The sequence below is a fragment of the Ambystoma mexicanum genome, chromosome 10, assembly GCF_040938575.1.
Source record: "Ambystoma mexicanum isolate Mex_15411 chromosome 10, UKY_AmexF1_1, whole genome shotgun sequence".
NCBI lineage: Eukaryota > Metazoa > Chordata > Amphibia > Caudata > Ambystomatidae > Ambystoma > Ambystoma mexicanum.
In genome coordinates, this window is record NC_090932.1 from 352,360,722 (window position 1) to 352,384,742 (window position 24,021).

The 24,021-nt window shown below is 44.0% G+C and overlaps 1 protein-coding gene across 1 annotated transcript in view; it reads left to right on the forward strand.

Annotated features, from left to right (window-relative positions):
• The window catches only part of LOC138491431 (neuropeptide FF receptor 1-like), an 837,968-nt gene that overhangs the window by 708,506 nt on the left and 105,441 nt on the right, over nt 1-24,021 (forward strand). The window contains exon 3 of the mRNA XM_069617949.1: nt 6,314-6,413. Coding sequence (XP_069474050.1) covers nt 6,314-6,413 — 100 coding nt within the window. The remainder of the gene's footprint in view (nt 1-6,313; nt 6,414-24,021) is intronic.

Sequence of the window (24,021 nt, forward strand, 5' to 3'; positions counted from 1 at the left end):
ACCACCGGCAACCCAAGACAAATGTGTTTGACGTGTTGGAGCTCATTTGTGTGGCCATTTATCTAGGCACAGAGAGCAGGGGATTCACATATGCATTGTGCTTAGGTACATAGAGACAAACTCTTGTTTTTCATACAATGAAAAAAATATGGGAGCCCCCTATACGGAATTGATAGGTAACTCTGTTTTGAGCCAGAGTACCACCAGCAACACCTGCTACATGTGTGTGCCTTACTGGGTGTTACCAGTGAGATGTGTCTGTGTGTTGTGTCTCTCTAGGCACAGAGAGCAGGGCAGTCCCTTGAAGCTTAAACAATGTGTACTCAACCAGCAACGTAAGCGACTGTCTCCAACAGCCAGTGGCAGAGAATACTGCCATATTCTGCACGACAGAGATGCAAGGTAACAGATTTAAATGACGACAACAGTAATTAGCAATATCATACGCTGTTCTGATGAGCCTGTCATTGACAAATATATTTAAGGTAAATTTCACATCAAGCAATACAAAATAAGGGTATTGTGGTAAAGGGATACAATTCAGAGAGAACTGCAGAACCCTATTTTGTAAATAGATTGATTATTGTGTATGGAGATGTTAACTTGTTTCACGTTTTTTATCAATTATATTTACTAGTGCTATAACAGATGAGTCAATTGGTTTTTGATTTATTGGATTTTGAATAGTATTAATGAACGAAGTGTTTGTTTGCTTGTATTGGTCTATTTAAGTGCCTCTTTTGCAAACTATTACTTCCACTGTTTTTGCTGGAAGGAACCGTAGGTTGGTTTCTTCATCTGAGCACGAATCCAAACATGTATTTTTAACTGCTTGCATCATGAACATGGAGACACGTTCAGTTGCCAGAATAGTAAATACGTGTGCGAGAATAATTAGGAGTGGGAGCTATTTTGTTTTTTCACACAGTCCACACATGTTCCAGTAACAGGCGTGGGAAGTTCCCACGTGCACCACGGACAGGAACATGAATAGCAATCGACTGATGAACAGCTACAGCCAGTCGCAACATGTCCCATAGGAGGTACTGCCAGTTCAAAAAGACAAACAATAGATATAAGTAGTCACAACGTCTCCAGGAAAAACAAATGTCTCGCTAGTTTCCACATGCTCATTAATGGTAATAATCCGTTCGTACATGCCCCCAAATGCCGGTAATGGCTGGTTATCTATTTGTCCAGTAACAAGTGTGGCCATTCCCCATGTGCTCAATTGGGTATAAGAAGTCCCCACAATGCCTGATAATAGCCATGCAAATCTCACCATGCCTAGTGAGTCTTGATTACTTCTTAAAAGTCCAGGAAATGGTATGAGCACCAGCACAACCTGTGCTGCCTTAGCTTGACTATGCCACATGCAATGTTTGACTCTGTTACATGTGATGTTTCCTGGCAACAGAGGCGTAGTCAGGATTGTCTAGCAAGGGGGACCTGAGGCAAACGTAGCAGAGGCCACCACAGTGACGTTAACATCTGTAAACACCTACACAACGTTGTTGAGTGGCCATTTTCAGATTTTGGGTGGGCTTTGCCCGCTCACTTGTCTACACCTCTGCCTGGCAATGGGCTTTTCCTCAAGCAAGTCCTTTGGCCATTGGTTGGCTGCTACGTGGATTGCGACTGCACCCTATGATGGCCTAATTGGAGGCATAGAAAGCCTCCCCAATCACTGTCTCAGTGGTTCTACTGGCTGCCCTTTTTCTGCCTTATTCAGTATCTGCTAATGAATGGAGTGTGCAGAGCAATGCTGTTCTGTCTGCAATGACCTGTGATTTACAGTAAAACAGAAAAACGAGAAGGCGCAGTTACGACATTAGCCGTGTGAATGCAATACTAGCGCAGCGGATGAGCAAAGAAACCTTGCTACGGAGCAAGACGTGTGTTTGTCTCTGCTCGTAAGCTTCGAGAATGGCTGTCTTTGGGGAGCAGAGCAAGGGAATGTATAGAGCCAGGGAGAATGCCAAGAAAGCCCACATGAACTTCGTGTTATATTGTCATGCCTGGATCTCTGTCTAATCTACATTTAATGCACCAGATGTGAGAACCATGAAAGTCAAATGAAGGGTTGATAATTTAGAAAAATGTACACATAAAACCAAAGTTGGGACAGCAAAAGGCGCCTCTCTCTCTCTCTCTCTCTCTCTCTCTCTCTCTCTCTCTCTCTCCCTCTCTCTCTCTCTCTCTCTTTCTCTCACTTGCTCAATACATTGAACTCAACTTTACTGTCTTTCACTCTACAATGGTCGCCCACTTTCTTTAATGATTTCCACTACCCTGCCCACTCCTTCAGGCATTCCTACTCATGCCTTAGATTGATCAGCATAATGGTGAAAGAGCTGAGGGTGTTTTTCTAGAATTAAGATGGAGAAATTAATTTGTTGAAGTCATTTGAAATTGTCCTGTGAAATCCTTATGAACAACATAGAAGACGTTTAAATGTAGCCCTCTAATTGAAGGGATGCCAGTGCACACATTCTAGAAAATAGTGAATTCTGACTTTGATGATTTTATTTTGTAATGAGTGTGGTAGTGTAGGTCAGGAGAATCTGCAACTTCATTGTAAGGGGGAAACTGAATAGTTATGTCAGTGTTTTTCTGCATATAATGTAATGATCATAAGAGTGCACATGATATAAAGAAAGGGTGGTGACATAATGGGTCTCGAAAAAATAAATAGTTAATTGAGGTGACACCCAAGATTTTGATGTTTCTGGATATGAAAATATTGTGGTCCAGAATAACCAGGTTGGCACATCTGAGATACAGGTTAAGAAAATCTGCGGTGGAACTGAGGGTCATACATTCCTTCTCTTGAGTATTTGGGAGAAAGAATTGTCATTCCTCCAAGATTTGATCTTGTAAGGGAGTTAGTCTATATTGCTTTGGTATTGCATATCAGCAACTGAGTATACCATGCAAAGATGTGTGTTACCTGTCAGATGGCCGAAGATGTAGCAGTATTCCCCAAAATAACCAGGTACATGTGATAAAGTGTGGGGAGGACGGAGCCATATATAAATCTGCTGTGAAAAATCATGCATGTAGAAGGTAAGGTCAATAATTCAAACAGAGTGTGCCTCTGATTTGATTCAATTTATGAGGATGTGATGTGTTATTATGTTGCAAGCACTCCGATTGGCTGTGTAGGACCAGAAGAGCATATGTCTTGCATGGGATGAGCTGGCAGAGTTCATCCATCGATATTGCTGCAATAGAAATCTCAGAACCATGTTTGATTGAAATTTGTCATGTACGAGAACCCATATATTGCAATAAGATAAAGCTGGGATTAAAATATCTCATATATTAAATATGTAACAAAGGAATTTTGATCATATAATAATCACAGGATGGGTGTTTTCTTCATATTCAAGCAGGCATTGTCCAAACCCTGCTAGTGACAGCAAGTGAAAATTAAGTCAACAAATTCATCTGAAAATAGAGGCTGGTAAATGAGGGCCTTTCGTCTTTCTTCTCTTCATCTGACCTTGACATTTTATAGGTCACCCAAGACACCAGTGCAGGCTCTCTTTATGTGCTTTGTGTCATTGGGCATGGCTCACAGTGTGGTCTGGTTCAGTGGAGTGTGGTGCTACATCTGCATCATTAGAATTTTAGGATCACAATGATCCCAGTAGTTATACATGTATCATGATACAAATATTTATCAGAAACAGGATAGCACCTGACAGAATCAATAATGGCATGTAATCAATCTTAGCTACACACTAGATTGGATCCTGGATATGTTAATAAAACAGCAGATGTTTTATTCAAAATCCCATGATTCTGATTGTTTAATGCCTGTCAAAGATTCCCTATCATAAACCTGCCTAGAAGACCCATGTTGCCACAAAAGGATAGCATGCGTGAACCTTTGTCAGAATTGATTGACATTTGTTTACAAGACTTGATTAAACAAGAGGACCATTTCACAATGACACCACTGATGTATTGCTTACAATCCTGAGCATTATATCACCACAAAAATGCTCACTCGTGTGAACGTACATCAACATACACAAACATTACATAGATGTCATCAGGCAAAAATACACATATTTAACAATCAGTACCATCAACCATTCATTTCTTAAACTTCAACTAGGTATAGTACTAATTTTTTTTTTTTTTTTTTTTTGCCACAAACAAACGTCTTTCTAAATGTTACATTAATTTCGATGGGGGGATTTTCTGCCAGTTCCAATGAATATATTTATGGAGTATTTTGAAAATAGTGCAGTGTGAACAACCATGATTCTTACACTCTCACCTTCTCCTTTCTCTCCTAAGGCCTTGATCCACTTCTGTCTCTCCGATCTTCTTACATACCTCTCCCCTCCCATATCTATAGCTACTCTCCTCCATCTTCTACTCTCTGCACTTCTATCGTTTCCCTCGACAACTCCTCTTTCTCACTCTACCATTCACTCCCACACTTTATTTTTCTGTCTCCACCCTGTACTTCTCTCACTCGCACACTCACTCTCTCTTATGCCCACTCTTACTCTATTCTGTCCTTCACTTGCTACCCTCTCCTCACTAATGATATGATATGATTGGGTTTTTATAACGTGCTTAATACCCAGAGGTTTCTAAGCGCGGACACTCACAACCACAGCTTCAATCTTTGAACTAGGCTCCACTGCTTCTCACAAACAATACAGCACCTGCACCCCTAACCAACGTGTTTACATATTCTGCAGTGCTCTACACTCTTTTCTGTCAAACTTCAAGTCTCTCAGTTCACCTTCAAACTTCCTGACCTGTACCGAACACCCCACACAATCTGCCACTCTCACAGGTCTTTAATACCTGTGTCTTCCTGTTGTTTGCCTTCTCTCATCCCTTTATTGGCTATGATTTCCACCTGACTCTGGAACCCAATCTGTGGCTGTCCTTTCTCCCCAGCGGTGGGTCACTGTATTGCAATGGTACAAAAAACTCATATCTTCACACTCTTTTGGTCTGAGACAATTCGATTAGTCTTTGTTAAGGTCCAGAGTGGATGTTGGGTTGGTGCTTCGCTGGTTTCCGGCTGCAATGACTACTGCTTCCCTTTCTGAACAGGCGCCAGGCTGTTTGAATCTTCCTGAAAGACGTTTATTTCTTCTGCGCCCGCTGTACTTTTTTGGTTAGGCAGTTCATTCTGGTCCTGGTATTTCTGCAAATAAACAAAGAGAACTCCGGCCAGAACAGATGCTGTATGGCATTGGGTGATCGCACGAGGTACTGATCAGTAAATTCGAGGTACATTCAGGGGGTGTTCAGGGACTGAGCACTCCAAATCCTCACGCTGACTCAGGGGTAGGACAGGTGCTGGCATTTGCCCTGGTAATCCTCCTACACTGGGTTGGGAAGAATGCTTATGCACCCCTGGCAGGGTCAAGCTCTTAACCTTTCATAATCATTACAACAAACATGCATGTGTATTAAATATATGATGTTGTAGTGCAGGTGTTCTGATTGCCCGCTCCTGATGAACAATTGGTATTTAATATGTCATTTTCCAAATGTTTTTCAAAGTATCGTTTGATGTGTATCCTTTTGTCCCCAACTCTACAAATGCACAGGAGTTGTAATGGCTCATTGTTTAATAGGTCAGATGGGTAACACACACACACATGTTGCCTGTTTACAATCACATTTCTAGAATTGTTTGCTGGGGCATTAAAGAATGAAAATGTGTTCTAAATACGCAATTAATACAGCAGGATGACATGTATGAGGTTTCAGATGTAACCATGATTTCAGCTCACAGGTCCCAAAACAGTAGTACCCACAATGTGATGCTTGTAATGCTGAGTGCATTTTGCTTCTAATTAAGAAGCCTTCCACTACAAGAAAGAATGTGTACCCATCTCCCTTCACATATCGTGAGTTGGTAGACACTTAATGGGCATTATCCAATTCAATTAGTTTGGAAAGAACATATGTATTTTGCTGGTATAATATGTCTTTCATACACATGGGGAGCTTAAAGTATCTGTAACTGTTTAATGGTATATTTTATGAAGACACCTTCATTCTTTGAGTCTATGAAAAGAGCTTATTTAAACCATAGTCCTCATAACAAGACAGTAGTTGTGTGAAACGATACACAGACAGACACATTGATTGATAAATACATTAGAGTTTATTAATAAAGACTTTGGAATAAAGCACCCTAATTGTGACATAGGTAGTTAACATGGGTGTGCTCATCAAATGGTTGACCTATGCCTTTTTATTTAAATGTAAAACTTACTTTAACATGCCTCCTCTAAAGGGTTTACTCTATTCATTACTCTTTCAGGTTGGCCCTTCAGCAATGCAGTGTGCAAAATGAGTGGACTTGTGCAAGGGATGTCGGTCTCAGCCTCTGTTTTCACGCTGGTTGCAATTGCTGTGGACAGGTGAGAAAGGGAAGTGCATGCCCAATGATGAACACACTTTAACTGTCATAGCTGTTATGTGTTGAATTGTATTGAAACTCCTCAACTCTGACTGAGCTCGAAATCTCAGACCCTCATGCAAGCTCTCACTCACTCGCTCGCTCACTCACTCACTCACTCACTCACTCACTCACTCACTCACTCGCTCACTCACCCATGGGTTGTAAGATACCATCCCGAGATAATAAAGTGCCTGCATTTAGGACAGAGATGTTGAGCAGGAAGCCAACTCAATACATGTTGCCTGTGCCCTTCATTGTCTGTTCCATACTGCCCCAGAAAAATAACAGCTTGTGTTGAGGAGGAGGTACCTTCACTTTTTTGCTGCACAACCTCCACCAGCTCCCTCATTACGAGTAACTCAGTAGCAGCAACTGCTCCTGTGCCGGCAGGTGCCCTCCTTATGGCATTTCTCAAAACCTCACATTTGACATCAGGGACAATGTGTGCAGAACTGACCTCAGATGATAAATGTGGTTACCCAGATTGGAGAATTACTGTTTTGCAATGTGTGTGGCTGAACTGGTGGTGATTGAACTGGTGGTGAATCGGTCTATGCTGTTACACCTTCTTTCAAATGATGTGCACAGGATGTTCTTGTCACTTGTGGCAACATGTCTATGCATTTCCCATGCTAGGGCACATTGTCACACGCAGTTCACATTTCATCTGTGAAGGGCCACCCAAGCACAAGATCAGCCTATGGGCAACGTTCATGTCTTGGTACAACATGTGGCAACAGTATTCAAGTAACCAGACGCTGAAGATGACATTTGAGCCTAAATGATGTAATGCTGCAGTTCCAGCAAGTTATGCAAATGTGCCCTGCAAGAACCTCGGATCTCACTACAGACGATTTGAAATGGGAATAAGCCACAAGCTGGAAACCTCTCGTACAGCATTGATGGTGCAAGCAATTGTACTAACGTCTCACGAGGAAGCTCTCATTATTGCAAATTGGAACATGAAAGACTTTCTGGCAGCAGCCAATCAGAACCGGGCATTGCCTTCACAATTGTGGAAATCCGACAAACTCACTGATCCACTGTTCTGTCAAACCAAATTGTGTAAGGGTTGTGGCAGCGCAAATTGTTTCTCCAAGGTATGCAGAGCGAAATTAAGAATGACCGCAACCAGAATACACTTTGAAATATTCCCGGCTGTTAATGGGTGCAAAGGTCAATTGGAGACGATGGTCTGCACTCATTTTTTTTTTTACTTCAATTCCTACACGCAGGATCAAAATAAAGGCAGATACCTTCCATCTGATTTGAAAAGGAATCAAAGATACTTCACCAACAATTTCAAGATCTAAAATGTCCGGTAAATGTATTCCAAAAAGTCTTAAATCTGGCAAAGCAATTTTAAGAACTCAGCAATTACAAAAGTAATGACATGTCATTCTGCAGGTTTAGCCTACCTTGCTCTCTCCAAACTCGATGTGAATAACCTTCTGCTAGAATCTATGGATTCATTTGAATACTTAGCAGTAACTTTTTCTAGCAATTTGAAATGGTCTATACAGGTAGATACGAGTGTTCTGACAGGAGACAATCTAGCGTGGTTGCTGGCTTTTCTGCCCGCTTTGGAGGGAGATTAGTTTCCTCTGCTTTGAGGCCGTGAAAGGATCAGGCTATACCTGCAATTTCATTTGGAGCTGAATTGTGGGGCTATGTCCCTTGCACTTCCCTCCAGGTAGTCTAAAATACATTCCTGTAGCGTCTTTTTAGTTTACCTTGCATTGCTCCCTCAGCACCGGTAGCATTCGAATTAGCACATATTGGGGGTCATTATGACCCTGGCGTTAAGGGTTTAACAGCGCCGTAAAAGGTGTCGGCGCCGTTAAACCCTTAACGCCGATTACGAGGTCCCTTTGCGGGACCCGACCTTAACGGCTGGTCTACCGTTAAAGTAGGGACCTGCAAAGGGACCTTGGTGCTAAGTACAGTACCGCAATTTGCGGTACCTTACTTAGCGCCTTCCCCCGTCCCATTAAGCCCTATGGGGCGAAAATGGAAATGGGGAAGGGCCATGGTTCAATGGGGAATTACCGCCCTGCCAAACTTGGAATGGGGTGGTAATTCCCAATTGAACCATGGCGGACCCGTTACAACACCGGCACCAACCATGGTGCTAATAGCGCCGTGGTTTAGCGCTGGTGTTGTAATGAGGGTCATTGAAATCAAATACGAAATTATGTTGAAACCCATACTGTACTGGCTTAAGATCTGGATCTCGGAGGACCTTATTCTTTATAGAGAGAGCTTTGCCGGTGTATTGGCAAGGAGTGGTGGTAAATCCTTGCTGTGATTCAAGTACGTTAAATCAATGTTCTCGATCCTTGATCTTGAGTCATTATGGCTTAGTCCATCTAGACTTGGCCTGCAGTCCAAGGTCGTTCTCAAGAGGCATTTTCATGATTGGGTCTTGATAGCTAGGCTAGATCTATTTTATGCCAGCCATTTGTCAGCAAACTATATTTTGGCTTAGTCTAGCCTCACAATAGAACCTTATCTGGACTATCAAGCGGGAAGGAAGATTAAGGGGGTCATTACGATCCTGGCGTTAAGGGTTTAATGGCGCCGTTAAACCCTTAACGCCTGATTACGAGGTCCCTTTGCGGGACCCGACCTTAACGGCTGGTTTTACCAGCCGTTAAAGTAGGGTGCCGCAAAGGGACCTCAGTGCTAATTACGGTACAGCAATTTGCGGTACCGTACTTAACGCCTTCCCCAGTCCCACTGAGCCCTATGGGGCGAAAATGTGAATGGGGAAGGGCCATGGTGAAATGGGGAAATACCGCCCCGCCAACCTTGGAATGGGGCGGTATTTCCCCATTCCACCATGACGGACTCGTTACAACACCGGCACCAACCATGGTGCTAATAGCGCCATGGTTTAGCACCGGGGTTGTAATGAGGGCCTAAGTCTTTCTACAGAAAATTTTGTCTTTGTATTCTCCCATTTGCATAGTTTACCGCTCATTGGGGAAAGAATAAATCTGCATTATGTCCAGTCTGCATTACCTTTGTTGAACATGAAATGCACTTTATTTTCACTGTTAACTTTATGATGCTGCTGGTAGGCGCAGGTGGCTCAAGTCAATGGGGAATCTGTTTACTGTTAGGAAAAGGAGTGAGGCCCGCACATTACTGAAACATGGCTCTTCTTTTTTTAGTTTTTAATGTGGTTTCTTCAATTGTAACTATGGCTTTTAAATGAAGTTAAACATTTTTGAAGATTAGCTGTGTCCTTAGGTTTTGTATATTGAGCACAATTGTTGATTGTTGATGTGGTGATCTTGTCTGTTATTGTGTTGTTCGTTTGTGTGTGGAGTTCTATTTATATGCACTTTTATGCACTTGCTCAATGACCTGAGAAGAACAAGCTGATGTCTGACAACTAATTATCTGTAAACTCTACTTCATATTTTTGTTTATATCCCTGTATTAACTGCACAACGCTGCTGCTATATTGTGATTTGCTAGATTTTCTATGGTTATGTTATTATTTATGGTTTGTATGAATGTCTCTGCTTTTAGTGCGCATGGCTGAAATAAAGCTAACTGATTGAATGAAACAAAACACAGATCCATTAACCCAGTAGGGTCTGCATAAAATAGGCCATTCATTACCAACATGAAATCCAGCATTTTCAATTACTGGTCACATTTTTATCAAGATAAAGTTTTGAATTCATTGTTTTGACCAAAAAATAAAATAACAATTGAGAGATCGTATAATTTAAGCACAGGTAAACAATTCAGAGGATCTCCTAGCAAGGAGAACATCAAATCAAGAATGGTACATATCTCTGCCTATGCTGAGGTTGTTGTAACACTATAAGGCAATAAGTTGGTGTTCTCCATCCACATTCAGTAAGGCAGAGCTCCTTACTGAATAATAAAAATTGACCACATTTTACTGATGCATATAATGAAAAATTATGAGCAAAATGTATTTGGATTTCATTTGAGATTATTTGCCTACTTTTGGAAACCCAGACCGATTTCCATCTGCAAGTGGTTGAATGAGACTAGCCCTATTTTGGACCACTCACCAAACTTCCCCCTTTTGACACCCAGTATGATTAATATTTGAAACACACTCATCCCAGTATCTGCCCTCATGCCATATCCTAAAGGCCACCCCCTGTCCCACTACCACCCTCCTTTCCACACTGTTACATATTCCAAACTAAATGGACATTTTAATTGTTCCCTGTCATCCTAAATGTTATACCAGTAGTACATTATGTCATTAGGAAGGACTGTTCCCCATTAGCCGGTGTTTAAATGTATACCTGTATTAACTAATAGTTTACACTGTGCTGTTGCCTCCCAAATCCAGGTTTGCACTCAATAATGACTTTATGCTGTGTAGTGTTATGCTATGGTATGATATGTTTTGCTACTGGGTTTAAACTGTTATTTGCATGGTATCTGGGCATTCTGATGGATCATGAAAAAATGGGGCTAGGCTATATGTGTTGGGATGGATGGAAAGTTAAACAACACTCGGATGTTGTTTTGATGCATGTGTCCAGAAGGAACCCTCCTATACCTGTTGTGCTAGGGTGCATGTTAGACAGAATTGTATGCAGTTCCCTCTGGGACCACCACATACAATTAGGGCTACATATGTAAGCAAAACCAACCTTTGGTATAAGTCTGTACTACAAAGTTTAGTGGTAGCCGGGCTGAGCAGTCAGGATTATCTCAAGAGGGAATGTGAGCAGCAGAAGATATTACACAGAGGACTTACAATCACAGCGGTTCAAGTAGGCACTTAAACTCAAGGTTTCTTGGTGAAACACTTATTCATTTATTTACACAATCATTTATAAAACATTCACTAGTGTTAGGCAACTTAATAATATACACAGATATACTTCAATACTAAACCAATACGTTGCTGAACAAGTTAGGCTCCCCTGAAGTGGGAGAAACATGGCACTTCAGTAACTTTCAAAAGGAGTAAAAAGGCATAAATTAGCAGAATAGATCACAGATACTTGGAAGACAGTGCAAATAGTTTCAGTTCACCAGAATAGTTCAATTCAAGTCAATAGGCCAGGCCAAAGTCAATGGGCTAGTGTTCTGGATAGGAAATAGCAGTTCTGGTATCAAACGGTAAAATCTTTGCCAAAGGTCTTAGAAGTAGTTTTGGGGAAAAGGAATCATATGTCGGGTCACACGCTGATTAGGCCTGCAGGTTGGGAAAGTTTCATAAACGTTCACTGCGAGAGAGAGTTTTTCTCAATCGAATGGGCACAGTACCTTATTATGAAGAAACAAATGCTGCTGAAGTCTTGGTTTCCTGGCAGTTCCTGCAGATCTCACTGTTCCTGAGCCTCAGTTGTGGGGAGAAGAGGAAGGATGTCGGGGGACTCCTGAACTGCATGGGATCATCGAAGAAAGAAAACAAGATGTAGTCACTTCAGTGTCCAGTAGCTGTAGCTTCAAGAATACAAGCTTGTGTCCCTCTCCCTGGTTAATCCTAACCAGCCTTGAGAATGGTATACAGGTGTCTTACGAGTTGATTGGTCCCATCAACTCAAAGGAAGAAGCCATCCTTGAAGGAGCTTCTCTGTCGAATGGGGCTTTGGCAATTTGGACCTGCAGCAGGGCTTCACCGGGAAACCCAATGGTCCAGGAGTTGCAGCAGCCATCCTGTTCCAGCTCCTCTTTGGTTCTTTCATTCCAGTGGTCGACTCTGCTTTCCAGTCCAGGAGACTCACCTTTTAAACAGTTTTCTCCCATTCATTCCAGCCCAGCTTTCACTCACTCAGCAGGGTGGCTGTGCTTGCCGGACAGTCAGCCAGCCAATCATGTCAGAGTGCATTTGGGTCTCCTAGGAGACTAAGCACAGGGAGTTTCGGGCACCTTCCTCAGTTCCTGCCCACCCCAGACACTCAGACACCAGAGGTGGTCTTCAGTCCTGAAGCACGGCAAAGGCAAACAAACAAAGGGACCAAACCTGGTTTGGCACACAGAGACAAACATGGCTCCCGTGATTTTTCGCTACCGGTGTTCGCGGTCGGGAAAAATCATAGTAATTTGTTGTAAAACCACTGCCAGGTAGGGTAGCATTTGACTGCTACATGAGTATTTAGGCACAGGGGATACTATGTAACCCCTCCAGAACTCCATTGTTAGCTGATGTGTGCTGGGTCTAGGAATTTGGAAAAGACTAGTAAAGTCAATTTCACTTTACATTCTCTGGGAAACAGTAGTTAATCCCATAGAAGGTATTTACACCTTGAGGAAGTCTAAAAGACATCCCTGTGTCACTGCACTGAAGGTCCTGTGTAACACACATGAACATATGATGCCTATAGGGTCATCCAAAACACCATATTCAAAGAACACAAGTGTAAAACACACATGAAAACACATGAAAGTGTGGGAAAAACGGCTCACACTCTTTCCAGGTAAAGAAATCAAGTCCTCAAAATCCAGCAAAGTTGCTGGGGGTCTCTAAGGTGATGGAAATTAGGACATTCATAAGCATTCTCCCTAACAGTGCATTAGCCTGAATGCAGTATGTAGAGATGTAGAGTTGTGTTGTCTGTTGGGAGGAAGTGTGTGTGTGTGTGTGTGTGTGTGTGTGTGTGTGTGTGTGTGTGTGTGTGTGTGTGTGTGTGTGTGTGTGTGTGTGTGTGTGTGTGTGTGTGTGTGTGTGTGTGTGTGTGTGTGTGTGTGTGTGTGTGTGTGTGTGTGTGTGTGTGTGTGTGTGTGTGTGTGTGTGTGTGTGTGTGTGTGTGTGTGTGTGTGTGTGTGTGTGTGTGTTACTATCCTTGTGGGGACTTGGGTGTGTAAACATGCACACGCTGTGGGGACTTGATTTCACTGTGGGGACCTAAACCCAAGTCCCCACATGGTAATGCCTTCCAAATGACTTAAAACAACTTAAAAGACATCTGTGCCAATTTTTAGAACTTTTTAAAAAATGGCTTTGTGGGGACCTGTGTTTATTTTGGTGTGTTGATTTTTTACTCAGCTCTGCCCCCGCAGGGTGGGTGTGGTATTGCAGTCATCAACACACAGACAGGAATTTAAACACACTTGATAAATCAGATGCCCTACATGCTTAGGCAGCAGACAGCAGATTCATGGGAACCATTTATACACAAATTCAATTGTGTTTTAAATGGCCTGAACTCTGCGTTTAAATGTAAAATAATGAAATTAAGCTGTTTTTTGTGTATTTTGTATGTTTACAGAATTGAATATAATTGATACGCAACATAAGTCTTCCCTCATTGCACAACACACATCCAGATTCATTTTAAGCATTGGCTACTTTGTAACAAACCAATCACAATGTGACTTACTTTACTTCCTTATTTTTCTGTGATTTTGTTGAAGTCCCCATAGGGGTGGTGTGTGATGAAATTGAATTCCACACTGTGAAGACAACACATTATGTGCACTGATGTCATCTTGTCCACACTGTGAAGACACCACATTATGTGCACTGATGTCATCTTGTCCACACTGTGAAGACAACACATTATGTGCACTGATGTCATCTTGTCTATAGTCTGATATGTGAATTAATTGAATGTTGGCATCACATTTTGTCTGATTACACAAACATATTCACAGGGTTAATGTTTAATTGATACTAATTTGGTTTCATTACAAGTTCATCTCTAAGGGTCAAAGTGGCAGTACTGGAATTGCCGCCACTTTGATCAGTCTGCTGATATACGGGTTATTGAAAATGGACGCTAATTCCTCTGGTGGAATTAACCCTGAAGAAATTAGCACTGGAGGAATAAGCAATGAAAACCAGTGATAATTCCCCCGGGGATACATCCTCCAGTGGAATTAGAGCTGGAAATAAAAATGCTAATTCCATCCTATCTTCAGGTTAAAATACTGAACGAAACACAGCCAAAAATAGTGGCCGATTCTAACCAAAAATACCCAAAAGGCGAAGGAAAATGCATTCAGGTGATGCAAATGAAGCCACAGATGCACCCAATTGGCCATAAAAGGGTATGTGAATACAAATAGTATGGCATGATGCTGAAGTCCCCATAGAGCTGATATGATGGTACTGAGTCCACCAAAAGGATGGTGTGTGGTCATGTTCAGGTCCCCACTGGGATGTTGTTTGATGACAAAGAGGTCCTCACAGGGATGGTGTGTCATGGCATATTAGGCCCCATAAGAATAGTTTGTAATTATGCTCAAGGTCCCATAGAGATGGAATGCAATGATATTGAATCCTCCAACTGGATGGTGTGTGCTGATGTTGAGGTCCCCACAGGGTTGATATGTGATCATATTTAAGTCCTCACATGGATGGTGTGTGCTGATGGTGAGGTCCCCACAGGGATGATCTGTGATGATATTTAAGTCCTCACATGGATGGTGTGTGCTGATGTTGAGGTCCCCACAGCATTGATATGTGATGATATTTAAGTCCTCACATGGATGGTGTGTGTTGTTGTTGAGGTCCCCACAGGGTTTATATGTGATGATATTTAAGTCCTCATGTGGATGGTGTGTGCTGATGGTGAGGTCCCCACAGGGATGATATGTGATGATATTTAAGTCCTCACATGGATGGTGTGTGCTGATGGTGAGGTCCCCAAAGGGATGATATGTGATGATATTTAAGTCCTCACGTGGATGGTGTGAGCTGATGTTGAGGTCCCCACAGGGTTGATATGTGATGATATGGAAGTCCTCACATGGATGGTGTGTGCTGATGTTGAGGTCCCCACAGGGTTGATATGTGATGATATTGAAGTCCTCACATGGATAGTGTGTGATGATGTTGAAGTCTCCTTAATGAAGATGTATAATGATATTAAAGTTTTCATACGTGGGCTCTTTGACATTATATGCCTTACAGATATATTATGCTTCAAGGAAGAAAGAGAGAGGTTTTGTGAAGATGTTGAAATAATTTAAGAAAATATTTATAGGCCCGAGTGTGTTTTATGTTAATTTGAACTCCTGTAATGGTAACGTTACATCAAGCTCTGCTTAGTACATGACCAAATCAGCAATCGAACGAAATCTCACCTGACAATGGGGGTCATTACGAGTTGGGCGGTATTCTGTCTGTAAATCCACTGGACTTTCGGTTACTTCCACTTGCTCATGCAGAGTTACCGCTGGATTACACATGGTGGTGGCGGAGTATGTTTCCATTTTTTCACATTGGACTCTATGGGGCATTTTTGGCAGAATTACTGCAGCAGTAATTCTGCCGCAGTAATTTCACTGAAAATGGGTAGAAAGTCAGCAGAGTTGGCTCCAGTTCATAGCTGGAGGTGAATCCTTTACATTTCTGCCAAACGTCTGCCACATTTCACCTACTTTACTGTGCCCATTTATTTAACATGAAATTCATGACTGCCCTTCTTTACCGGCATGTTGAAGCTGTCCCTCAACTCCATTTAGGAGATTTGTTGTTGCTTCAGAGACCACGGCCCAAAATTCAAAAGATAACTTGGCCAAGGTGCAGGGTGCATTTAGTGCTTTCAGGGCAAGGATGCCCGTAGTTAATATTGTGTGCCCCTGAGCATCCAGTCTCTTGCTCCCCCTGTCAGGAGACAAAAGGGGGAAAATGTGGTTTGGAAGCTAGCCATCATGACCTTCACCACCAAACCTTATGCGGATGCATGGGTGGAGCGCGGCAAGACCACCCCCCTTACATTTCTTGGAGGCACTGCTGAGCTCACCTCTGGTGTGCCTATACCTATCCGACCCTACCTACCGACCTAGGCATACCTACTCTTTCTCTTCTCTGGGTTAGTGTACATATTTCTAGTGTAAATTTCAATTTTTCTTTTGTGCACATTTGTGGAAAAGGATTTGATTATATTCTTGTAATAATTGTGATTTGCCACCACAGCAGATAGACAGGCACCATCTTCATTAATGGGGTTCCAGCAGCCAGCTGGGCTGAGCGTGAGGGGTTTAAGACTGACCATTAATTATTTATAGGTGATGTCGCATGGAGCACACCCCTACAACATGTGCTCAAAATGGCGGTGTCCCTAGAGTCCCTCGAGTCCCTCACAGGCTAGGTCAAGTGCCTGGGTAAAGACCTTGGCCCAGCAAGGACCAGTATCCTGGTCTGCCATGGCCCTAAGAAAGTCGACGCTGAGACGTTGCCCCTTAGCATCCACAGGTGTTACTCAATATTGTCCTATCCTCTTTGGGCATTAAATACCTGGCCAGTGTTAAAGGCTAGCCTACCATCCACACCACCTATGCCTAGCTCAGGCCCTGCCCTGCCCTTCCTTGACCAACACTGCATGCATTCACCCTGCAGTGAACACTGTAGGTGCCATCTTTGCTGCACCAACAAACAACCCTAGTTCACCTGGGAGTAGCATGCACCAGTTCTACACCAGAGGATAGAGGCACCATACTGAACTCTTCCTCCATGGCAAATGCTTTCAAGCATATTTTGAATGAGGGTATCATGACACCAGCAGAACATGGACCCTATATCTGCCTGAGACCCTACTCAGGTGAGAAACTGACCCCGAGATGTGAAGAGGAATATCGGGCATTGCAGTAGTCGAGTTTCGACATAATTCGGGCTATCGCTAGGGTGCTGCTGCTCTTAGTGGATAGGTAAGGTTTGCAGGCATGTATAGGCTTACAAGTGTACGCTGTGGCGGATGTAGTGGCGTTGGCTTGTTTTCCCATGCTCAGTGTGGAGTCTAAGTAGAAGCCTAGGGTTTTAGTCTCTTGAGCCACTTTGATGGTGATGCCATCAATAATAAATGCAGAGTATTGTGCATCGAGTTTATTGAGTTGGGCTGGAGCACCTAGGATTAGGATTTCTGTCTTTTCGTCATTCAGGCATAATCCATGGACCGCCATCCATGACTTGGTAGGTGTTGTTTAGGAAGACTAGATCTCGGTCGTAGTCGCCTGATAGGGGGAGTAGTATCTGGGTATCATCTGCATTGTTGGTGTAGATGATCCGTAGACGGTCCAGTTTGTCGAATAGCGGTTTAGTGAATATATTTTATATATGGGGGACACACAAGATCTCTAAGGCACACTGCATGTGATTGGGCAGGGGTCAGCGCAGCTGCCTGAGAGAATACGCTCATCGACCTGTTAAGAAAGGGTTGGATCCAATCAGTGGCTTCGTGCGAGACGTTAGCCGCAGTGGAAAGGTGCTTGCAGACAATAGTGTGGTCCACCAAGTCGAAGGCGGCCATCAAGTAGGAGGAGCAGGGCATATTGCCTTTTGTCCTTGAGTATTGACTTCAATTTGCATTTTTAGGTTTTTCAGGGCAGTTTCAGTACCATGAAGTGGTGTGAGTCCTAGGAGGTTATTTGTTTTCAGAAAGTGCTGGATCTGTAGGTAGGCCACCTTATCTACAATTTTAACGAGGAATGGGACCGTGTAATTGGCCTGTAATTTGTGGGGATGGTTGGGTCTAGGGAGGCTTTCTTTAGCAAGGGTATGACCCAGGCGTCCTTCAGGTTGGTTGGGAATTTGCAGGTACGAAATGAAGCGTCTATTAATTTTGTCATAAATGGGGCAAGGTCTCTGGCAGCTTCTTTAATTATTTGAGGGGGGCAGCAGATGTCGCCTTGGCATCTGGAAGGCTTGAGAGATGTGATGATTTTTTCCACCTCTATGATTGTAACTTGTGAGAATTTGAATTCAGGAGTGCATTTCAATTGGGGATTTGCCGGTTCTGGGTCTGAGTCAGGTTTGGCAAAATTGAGACTTTTGGCTACAATCTTTTTTTGGAGGGTGTCTATTTTTTTTTACAGAGCATTTTGAATGTCTCTGCAACATATTTTATCCTTGTTACAGGGATCTTCAGGGGTTATGAGGGATTCCAGTTCCCTCAGGATCGTTAAGATTTCCTTGGTGTTGGAACTGGCTTTGCTGATCCGGTTGTTGTAAGTTTCTCTTTTAGCTCAAAGGATTTCAGCTTTGTATTTACTTGCTGATTCGGTTAAATTGAGTTTATTTTCTTTTGATGGGAGATTTCTCCATAAACTTCGAGTTTTCTTTTTTCTGCGTGCATGATTTGTAACTGTGGGGTGAACCAGGTGTTGAGATGGGCTTTGGGTTTGCCTTTACGCAGTTTGAGAGGCACGATGGCGTCTAGCGCAGAGGTCATGGTGGCGTTGTACATTTCAACTAGTTCGGCTGGGTCCGCTGATTCTGAAGCGGTGTTCAAGGTGGGTAGTAGGAGAGGCAAGAGCCTGTCAGTAGTTATATTTTGTTTGCTCCTCGTAGGGAGGGGCGGCACTATCAGTTTGGTTTTGGTTTCTACTCGTTTGGTCTGAGTGGTGAAGGAGATGAGAAGGTGATCTGTCCAAGTTAAGGGTAGGATAGCTGATATGGGGGTCTCTGTATTGATGTCCGCTACCCAGTCAAGAGTTCTATCTTTCTGGTGAGTAGGTTGATTGACTCTTTGAGTAAGGCCCAGTTCAGTTAAGACGTTGTGTAGTGCCTTGGTTCGTGTATGGTTAGGGTCATGAAGAATCCAAATTGAAATCACCTAGCAGCAAGATTTGGGATGAGGGCTTGATGTTGTCTGAAAGTAATGTCATGACGTCTTCTTCGAAGGTACCAATAAGGCCAGGGGGTCTGTATATTAAGTGAATTGTAAGGGTGCTAGTCTTGGACGTGGGAAGCTTAACTGTAAGTAGTTCACAGGACTTAAGAGTAGGCGAGGGGGTTGCTCTGAGCCGTAGGCTAGATTTAGTGATAAAGGCGATGCCACCCCCTTTGCAACGAGACTCTGTCAGCTCTCACAATGGTGAAGTTGACTGGTACGGCCAACACGAGGAAGGGTCCAGCTGCTTCATGTAGCCAGGTCTTGGATACAGCTAGGAAGTCTAGGTCACCTGTGGTGATTAGATAGACTATGTCTGTGGCATGGCATTGATTAGACCTCCTTTTAGCTGGGGGATAGTCATTGGCGGGGGGGTTGGTTTACATTTTTTCTAGAGACTCTCTATTTTTCTTGGGTGTCTTTGAGGTTGTGAAATGTATCAAGTTAGGAGTGCAAGGTTTGTCTTGCGGGTTAGACTGTAGGGCAAGATTATTGTTAAGTCTAGCAGAGCCTGTCATTTCTGACCATAGTAGAGCAAGGTTGGTTAGGAGTGCATTTCCTGGCATATAGATTAATTCATTGTGCTGGAGTTAGGGTTGCTACTGTATCCGGTTTGGTGTTGACCTTAGAGGAGTTGGGGGTTTTGGACAGTCCAGGTAAGAATGTTGTGGGTCTGATGTTGAGGTGACATGAGTTGGTGTTAAGGGAAGGTAGGAATTTCTACGGTTTGATCCCTAGTGAAGGGGGCAGGGTCATAATGGTTGTGACTTTGGGAAGCTCTGAGGTCGAATGATGGGTCAGCGTGAGGTGATGGCGAGCCTGAGCTAGACTGAACAGTAAGGTAGCTAGGAGGAGGCAGGCAACATGCATGTTGTGGTTGGGAGATATAAGAGGGGGGATGTTCCCCCTGGGGTGATAACATGGGGTATACCGTACGCAGGTGAGATACAGCTCAGTAAAGTTTGCAGAAGCAGTAGCGCGGCATTTGAGGCGTAATTCAAAGCGATACAGAAGCAGGTGTGTCTGACATGCTGTCTGGTATGCTACTGTGCCAGTAGAGCTGTCCAACAATCAGTGGCACGGTTCAAATGGCAGTATAAAACCTTTAGAAATGGCCATAGAATACAGCAATACAATAGGTAGATGCTGGGCACACCATAGAGTATCACAATGCAGTGTCTCGATGCGAAGCAACTATAGAATACAGCAATGCAATGGACGAATGCGGGGCTCACCATAGAATACAGGAATGTAGGGCACAAAATGCGAGGATCACTAGGGAATACAATAACACAATAGACAGCTTTGGGGTTCTCCCAGGCATACAGCAATACACTCAGTGAATGCTGGGTTCGCCCATTAGTACAATAATACAATAGGCAAATGTGGGGCTCACCCAGGAATACAGCAGTACAGTAGGCAAATGTGGGGCCCTTCATATTGTACAATAATACAGTGGCTCAGTCTGAGGCACCCTAAGGAATACAGCAATGAAATGGGCAAATGCGGGGCTCACCAAGGAATACCAAGGAATACAATAGTGCAATAAGGAAATGCAGGGCTCTCCCAGGGATACAGTAATACAAAAGGCAAATGTGGGGCTCGCCCAGGATTACAGCAGTACAGTAGGCAAAAAGCGGGGCTCAATCAGGATCACGGTGGATAGGTATCAAGAGGTTGGCTATAATATGGTGAACGCAACCATTAGGCACAAAGAAGTCAATATTCCAAAAAGGGTCCTTCTTGGCAAACAATCCTAGCAAGTGGAGACCAAGGCTAAGATCACTCAATACATATGGCTGGGCATTGGGTGTCCTAATGAGAATTGAGTAAAGTAGACTCCCTAAGGATTGATCATGCAAGTATACATTCACATGCACAAGAATCGGCAATTGTGGGAAGGCGTAGAAATAACAGTAAGCAGTAAATACCAGTTATATGCTCAACGCGGCTGCAATATTACATTGATATTTGCATGTACTTTCATATATCAAAGAGGTAACAAGCAAGCTGTAAACACATATGGTTATGTTACAAGTACTGGCAACATTTGTCATTAGTTCCATCAATAAAGGCTATGGAAAATATTTCGTATGTTGAGCTATATTGGTATTAAAATGGTAGTCCTATGTGACGTTCTTGGTGGACATCAGGATGGGAAAACCGATTTTGGTCATGGACCTGCGTAGTGGGTACTACCAAATCCCAATGCATCCGGTGGGTGTTGAGAAAACGACATTCTCCTGCTTGCTTGGATTGTACAAATTCATCAGGATACAAGGGGTTTCCGGTGCACCAGCACATTTCCAACACCTCATGTAAAAGACTGTCAGTCACATGAACCACCTGAAGGTAATGGTTTACATGAATTATTTTATTTTGTTCAGAAGGACCCTGGAGGAACACAACAAGAGGCTCATGAAGGTGTTTGATCGCCTAAGGGAGCAAAGGCTAAAGGTCAGTGTGAACAAATGCCAGTGTTGCTGGACAAGCATCAAATGCAGCGGAAACATTATTGCTGTAGACAGCATTCCTGTAGATCCCGCAAAGACGGAAGCCCTCCTCACCTGGTCAAGACCTCAGAACTTGAAGGAGTCACAGAGTTTCCTTGAATTCTTTAACTGCTATGTAGATTTGCTGTGGGATTTGCCAACATCGCACAACCACTTGTTGTCCTCATCAAAGGATACCTGCCTAACCAGATGAGCTGCAGGATTACAATCAACTCTGCAGATCATTTACACAATCCACAAGAGCCCTTTGATGATAGGCGGACCGACTAATGCCAGGAGGCATTCAATGAGACGCGGCCCCTCACTACTTGAGCTCCTCGAATCCTCAAACCAATTCTGGGCTACACGGATCCTCAGTTGCCTTGCATCTTGCACATTGATGCAAGTATTCTGCCTAGTGATTGTGTGTTGATCCACAGCCTGGGAAAGAGTGGACAGAACAAGCTGAGTCACACGTGGGAGTCTCAACCATTCATCATTGAGCATCAATTGGGAGTGCTGACTGTCTACTGACTGTGGTTAGGAGGACAGCCAAGAAACATCAAGACCTTGCATCGGAACCATCTGCTCCAAGTCCAGGATGAGTTTTAGCTGACACCAGCAGTGAGAGGAGAGGACATGAACCTGAATCTGAGAGTGTTCATTTGAGACTATTCCTGATCACATTGCTCCTGTTAAGTTGGATGCAGCAGGGATCCCTTACCCATTCCTCCACTGGAATATGTTCCGGTGAAAGGCGTCGATGTTTCGGCGGTCTGAACTGTGGAGGTCGGGCGAATTCCACGCAGTAACCGTGGGCGACCGTCTTTAAGACCCACTGGTCTGAAGTTATCCCCTCCCATGCCTTGAGGAAAGATGTTAATCGCCCCCCGACCGGGGAGACATGGGAGGAGACCTGGACTTGGTGGTCATTTCTGACCGGCAGTAGACGCTCCCTTGGAATTGGAGCCTCTGCCCCTGTTCCTACCCCGCTTCTGACCCCTTTGGGGGTAGTAGGTGAAGCTTGTAGAAGGTTGACTTGCGTTGAAGGTGCCCGTGCCAAAATTGTTCTGAGCTGCGCGGGCTTGTCCTCGAAAGGACCACCGAGAATGATTGCCCCTCTGCGAAGAGGGTTTCTGGGAAATCTGGTGCAGCGATTTAATAGTTTTGTGCTCCTTTTTGGCCGTCTCCAACGCATCGTCCACCGCCTTCCCGAAGAGGTTGGCCTCTTCCATGGGTTTGTTGATAATGGATGCCTGGGTTTCGGGCCTGAAGCCCAACGTACGCAACCACGCATGCCGTTTTAGGAGAGTACCCTGAGTGAGAGACCTGCCTGCTGTCTCTGCGGAGTCGAGGGTATTCTTCACCACATTTTGATTGGCCAATTTACCTTCCGAGACAATAGCTAGAAGCTTGGCTCTGGTAGGTTCAGGAACCTCTTGAAGGCCTTCCTTGAGTAGGTTCAATTGAGCGTCGACGTAGCTAGCTAGCAGTGTCGTGTTATTGGCAATGCGGACGGTATAAGCCGCCGCAGACGTAACCCGTTTCCCTAAGTCATACAGCCGTTTAGACTCCTTGTCCGGGGGGGATTCACCCGTGGCGAGGGGAACCCCTGCTCTTTTGCAAGTGTTAGTGACTACCAGCGAGTCTGGGATCGCATGTCCCTTGATGTACAACGGGTCGGTGGGAGAAGGGCGGAAAAGCTTTTCGACCCTCGGGTTCACAGCCCTAGTTTGAGCGGGTGTGAGTAGTGACTGAACTCAAAAGGGGTATGGACTGGCTTGCCGGGGGTTTTTCATTGATGATGTCCTCCGCGAAATCTTGTTCGGGCAAGGCTTCAAGCGTGGCAATCTTGAAAAACTCCGCTGCTTTCTTTAACATGTTGTTGAAAGCCATTTGATCATCCACCGGGAAGGCTTGTCGAATCGGTGTGGATGGGGGAGAGTCGAGGCAAACGATATCGGAGTTGTAATCGTCTTGCTGGGTGTCTTCCCAGTTGTCAGTAACACCTTGATCTTCCCCGTAGTTGTCCAGAAAAGAGGCCTCCTCCTCTTCTGTAAATATGTCTCTATATGTGTCCATCTGGGTATCTTCTTGATAATCCACTTGTAGTTGGACATCTTCCTGTGCTGGGTTAGGGTCCACCCGAGTCTTTTTCGGCGGAGGTTGATCAGAAGTTCTGAAAAACTGTTCCAGCCGGCCATGCACCCCTCGAACTGTTCCGTGGTCCACTTGGATGACCCAAATGGACCTAACTAAGTAGGCGCTGAGGCCTCAGGCCAAGGGCGTTGAGAGGGTCTCCTCAGAGTACTAGAGAGGGGCACCTGGCTTTCTTCATAGGAATCCTCGGCATCGTCTTCCAAATCCGTGGAAAACTTTTCAACGGATTGGCCCATATCTTCTGACGAAACCGGTACTAGGCCTACCGCCGTAGCGATTCTGTTGATACTCTTACGGATAGTCTCCGAATCGTCAAGAGACAAGGTCTCCGAAGAAGTACCGGTAG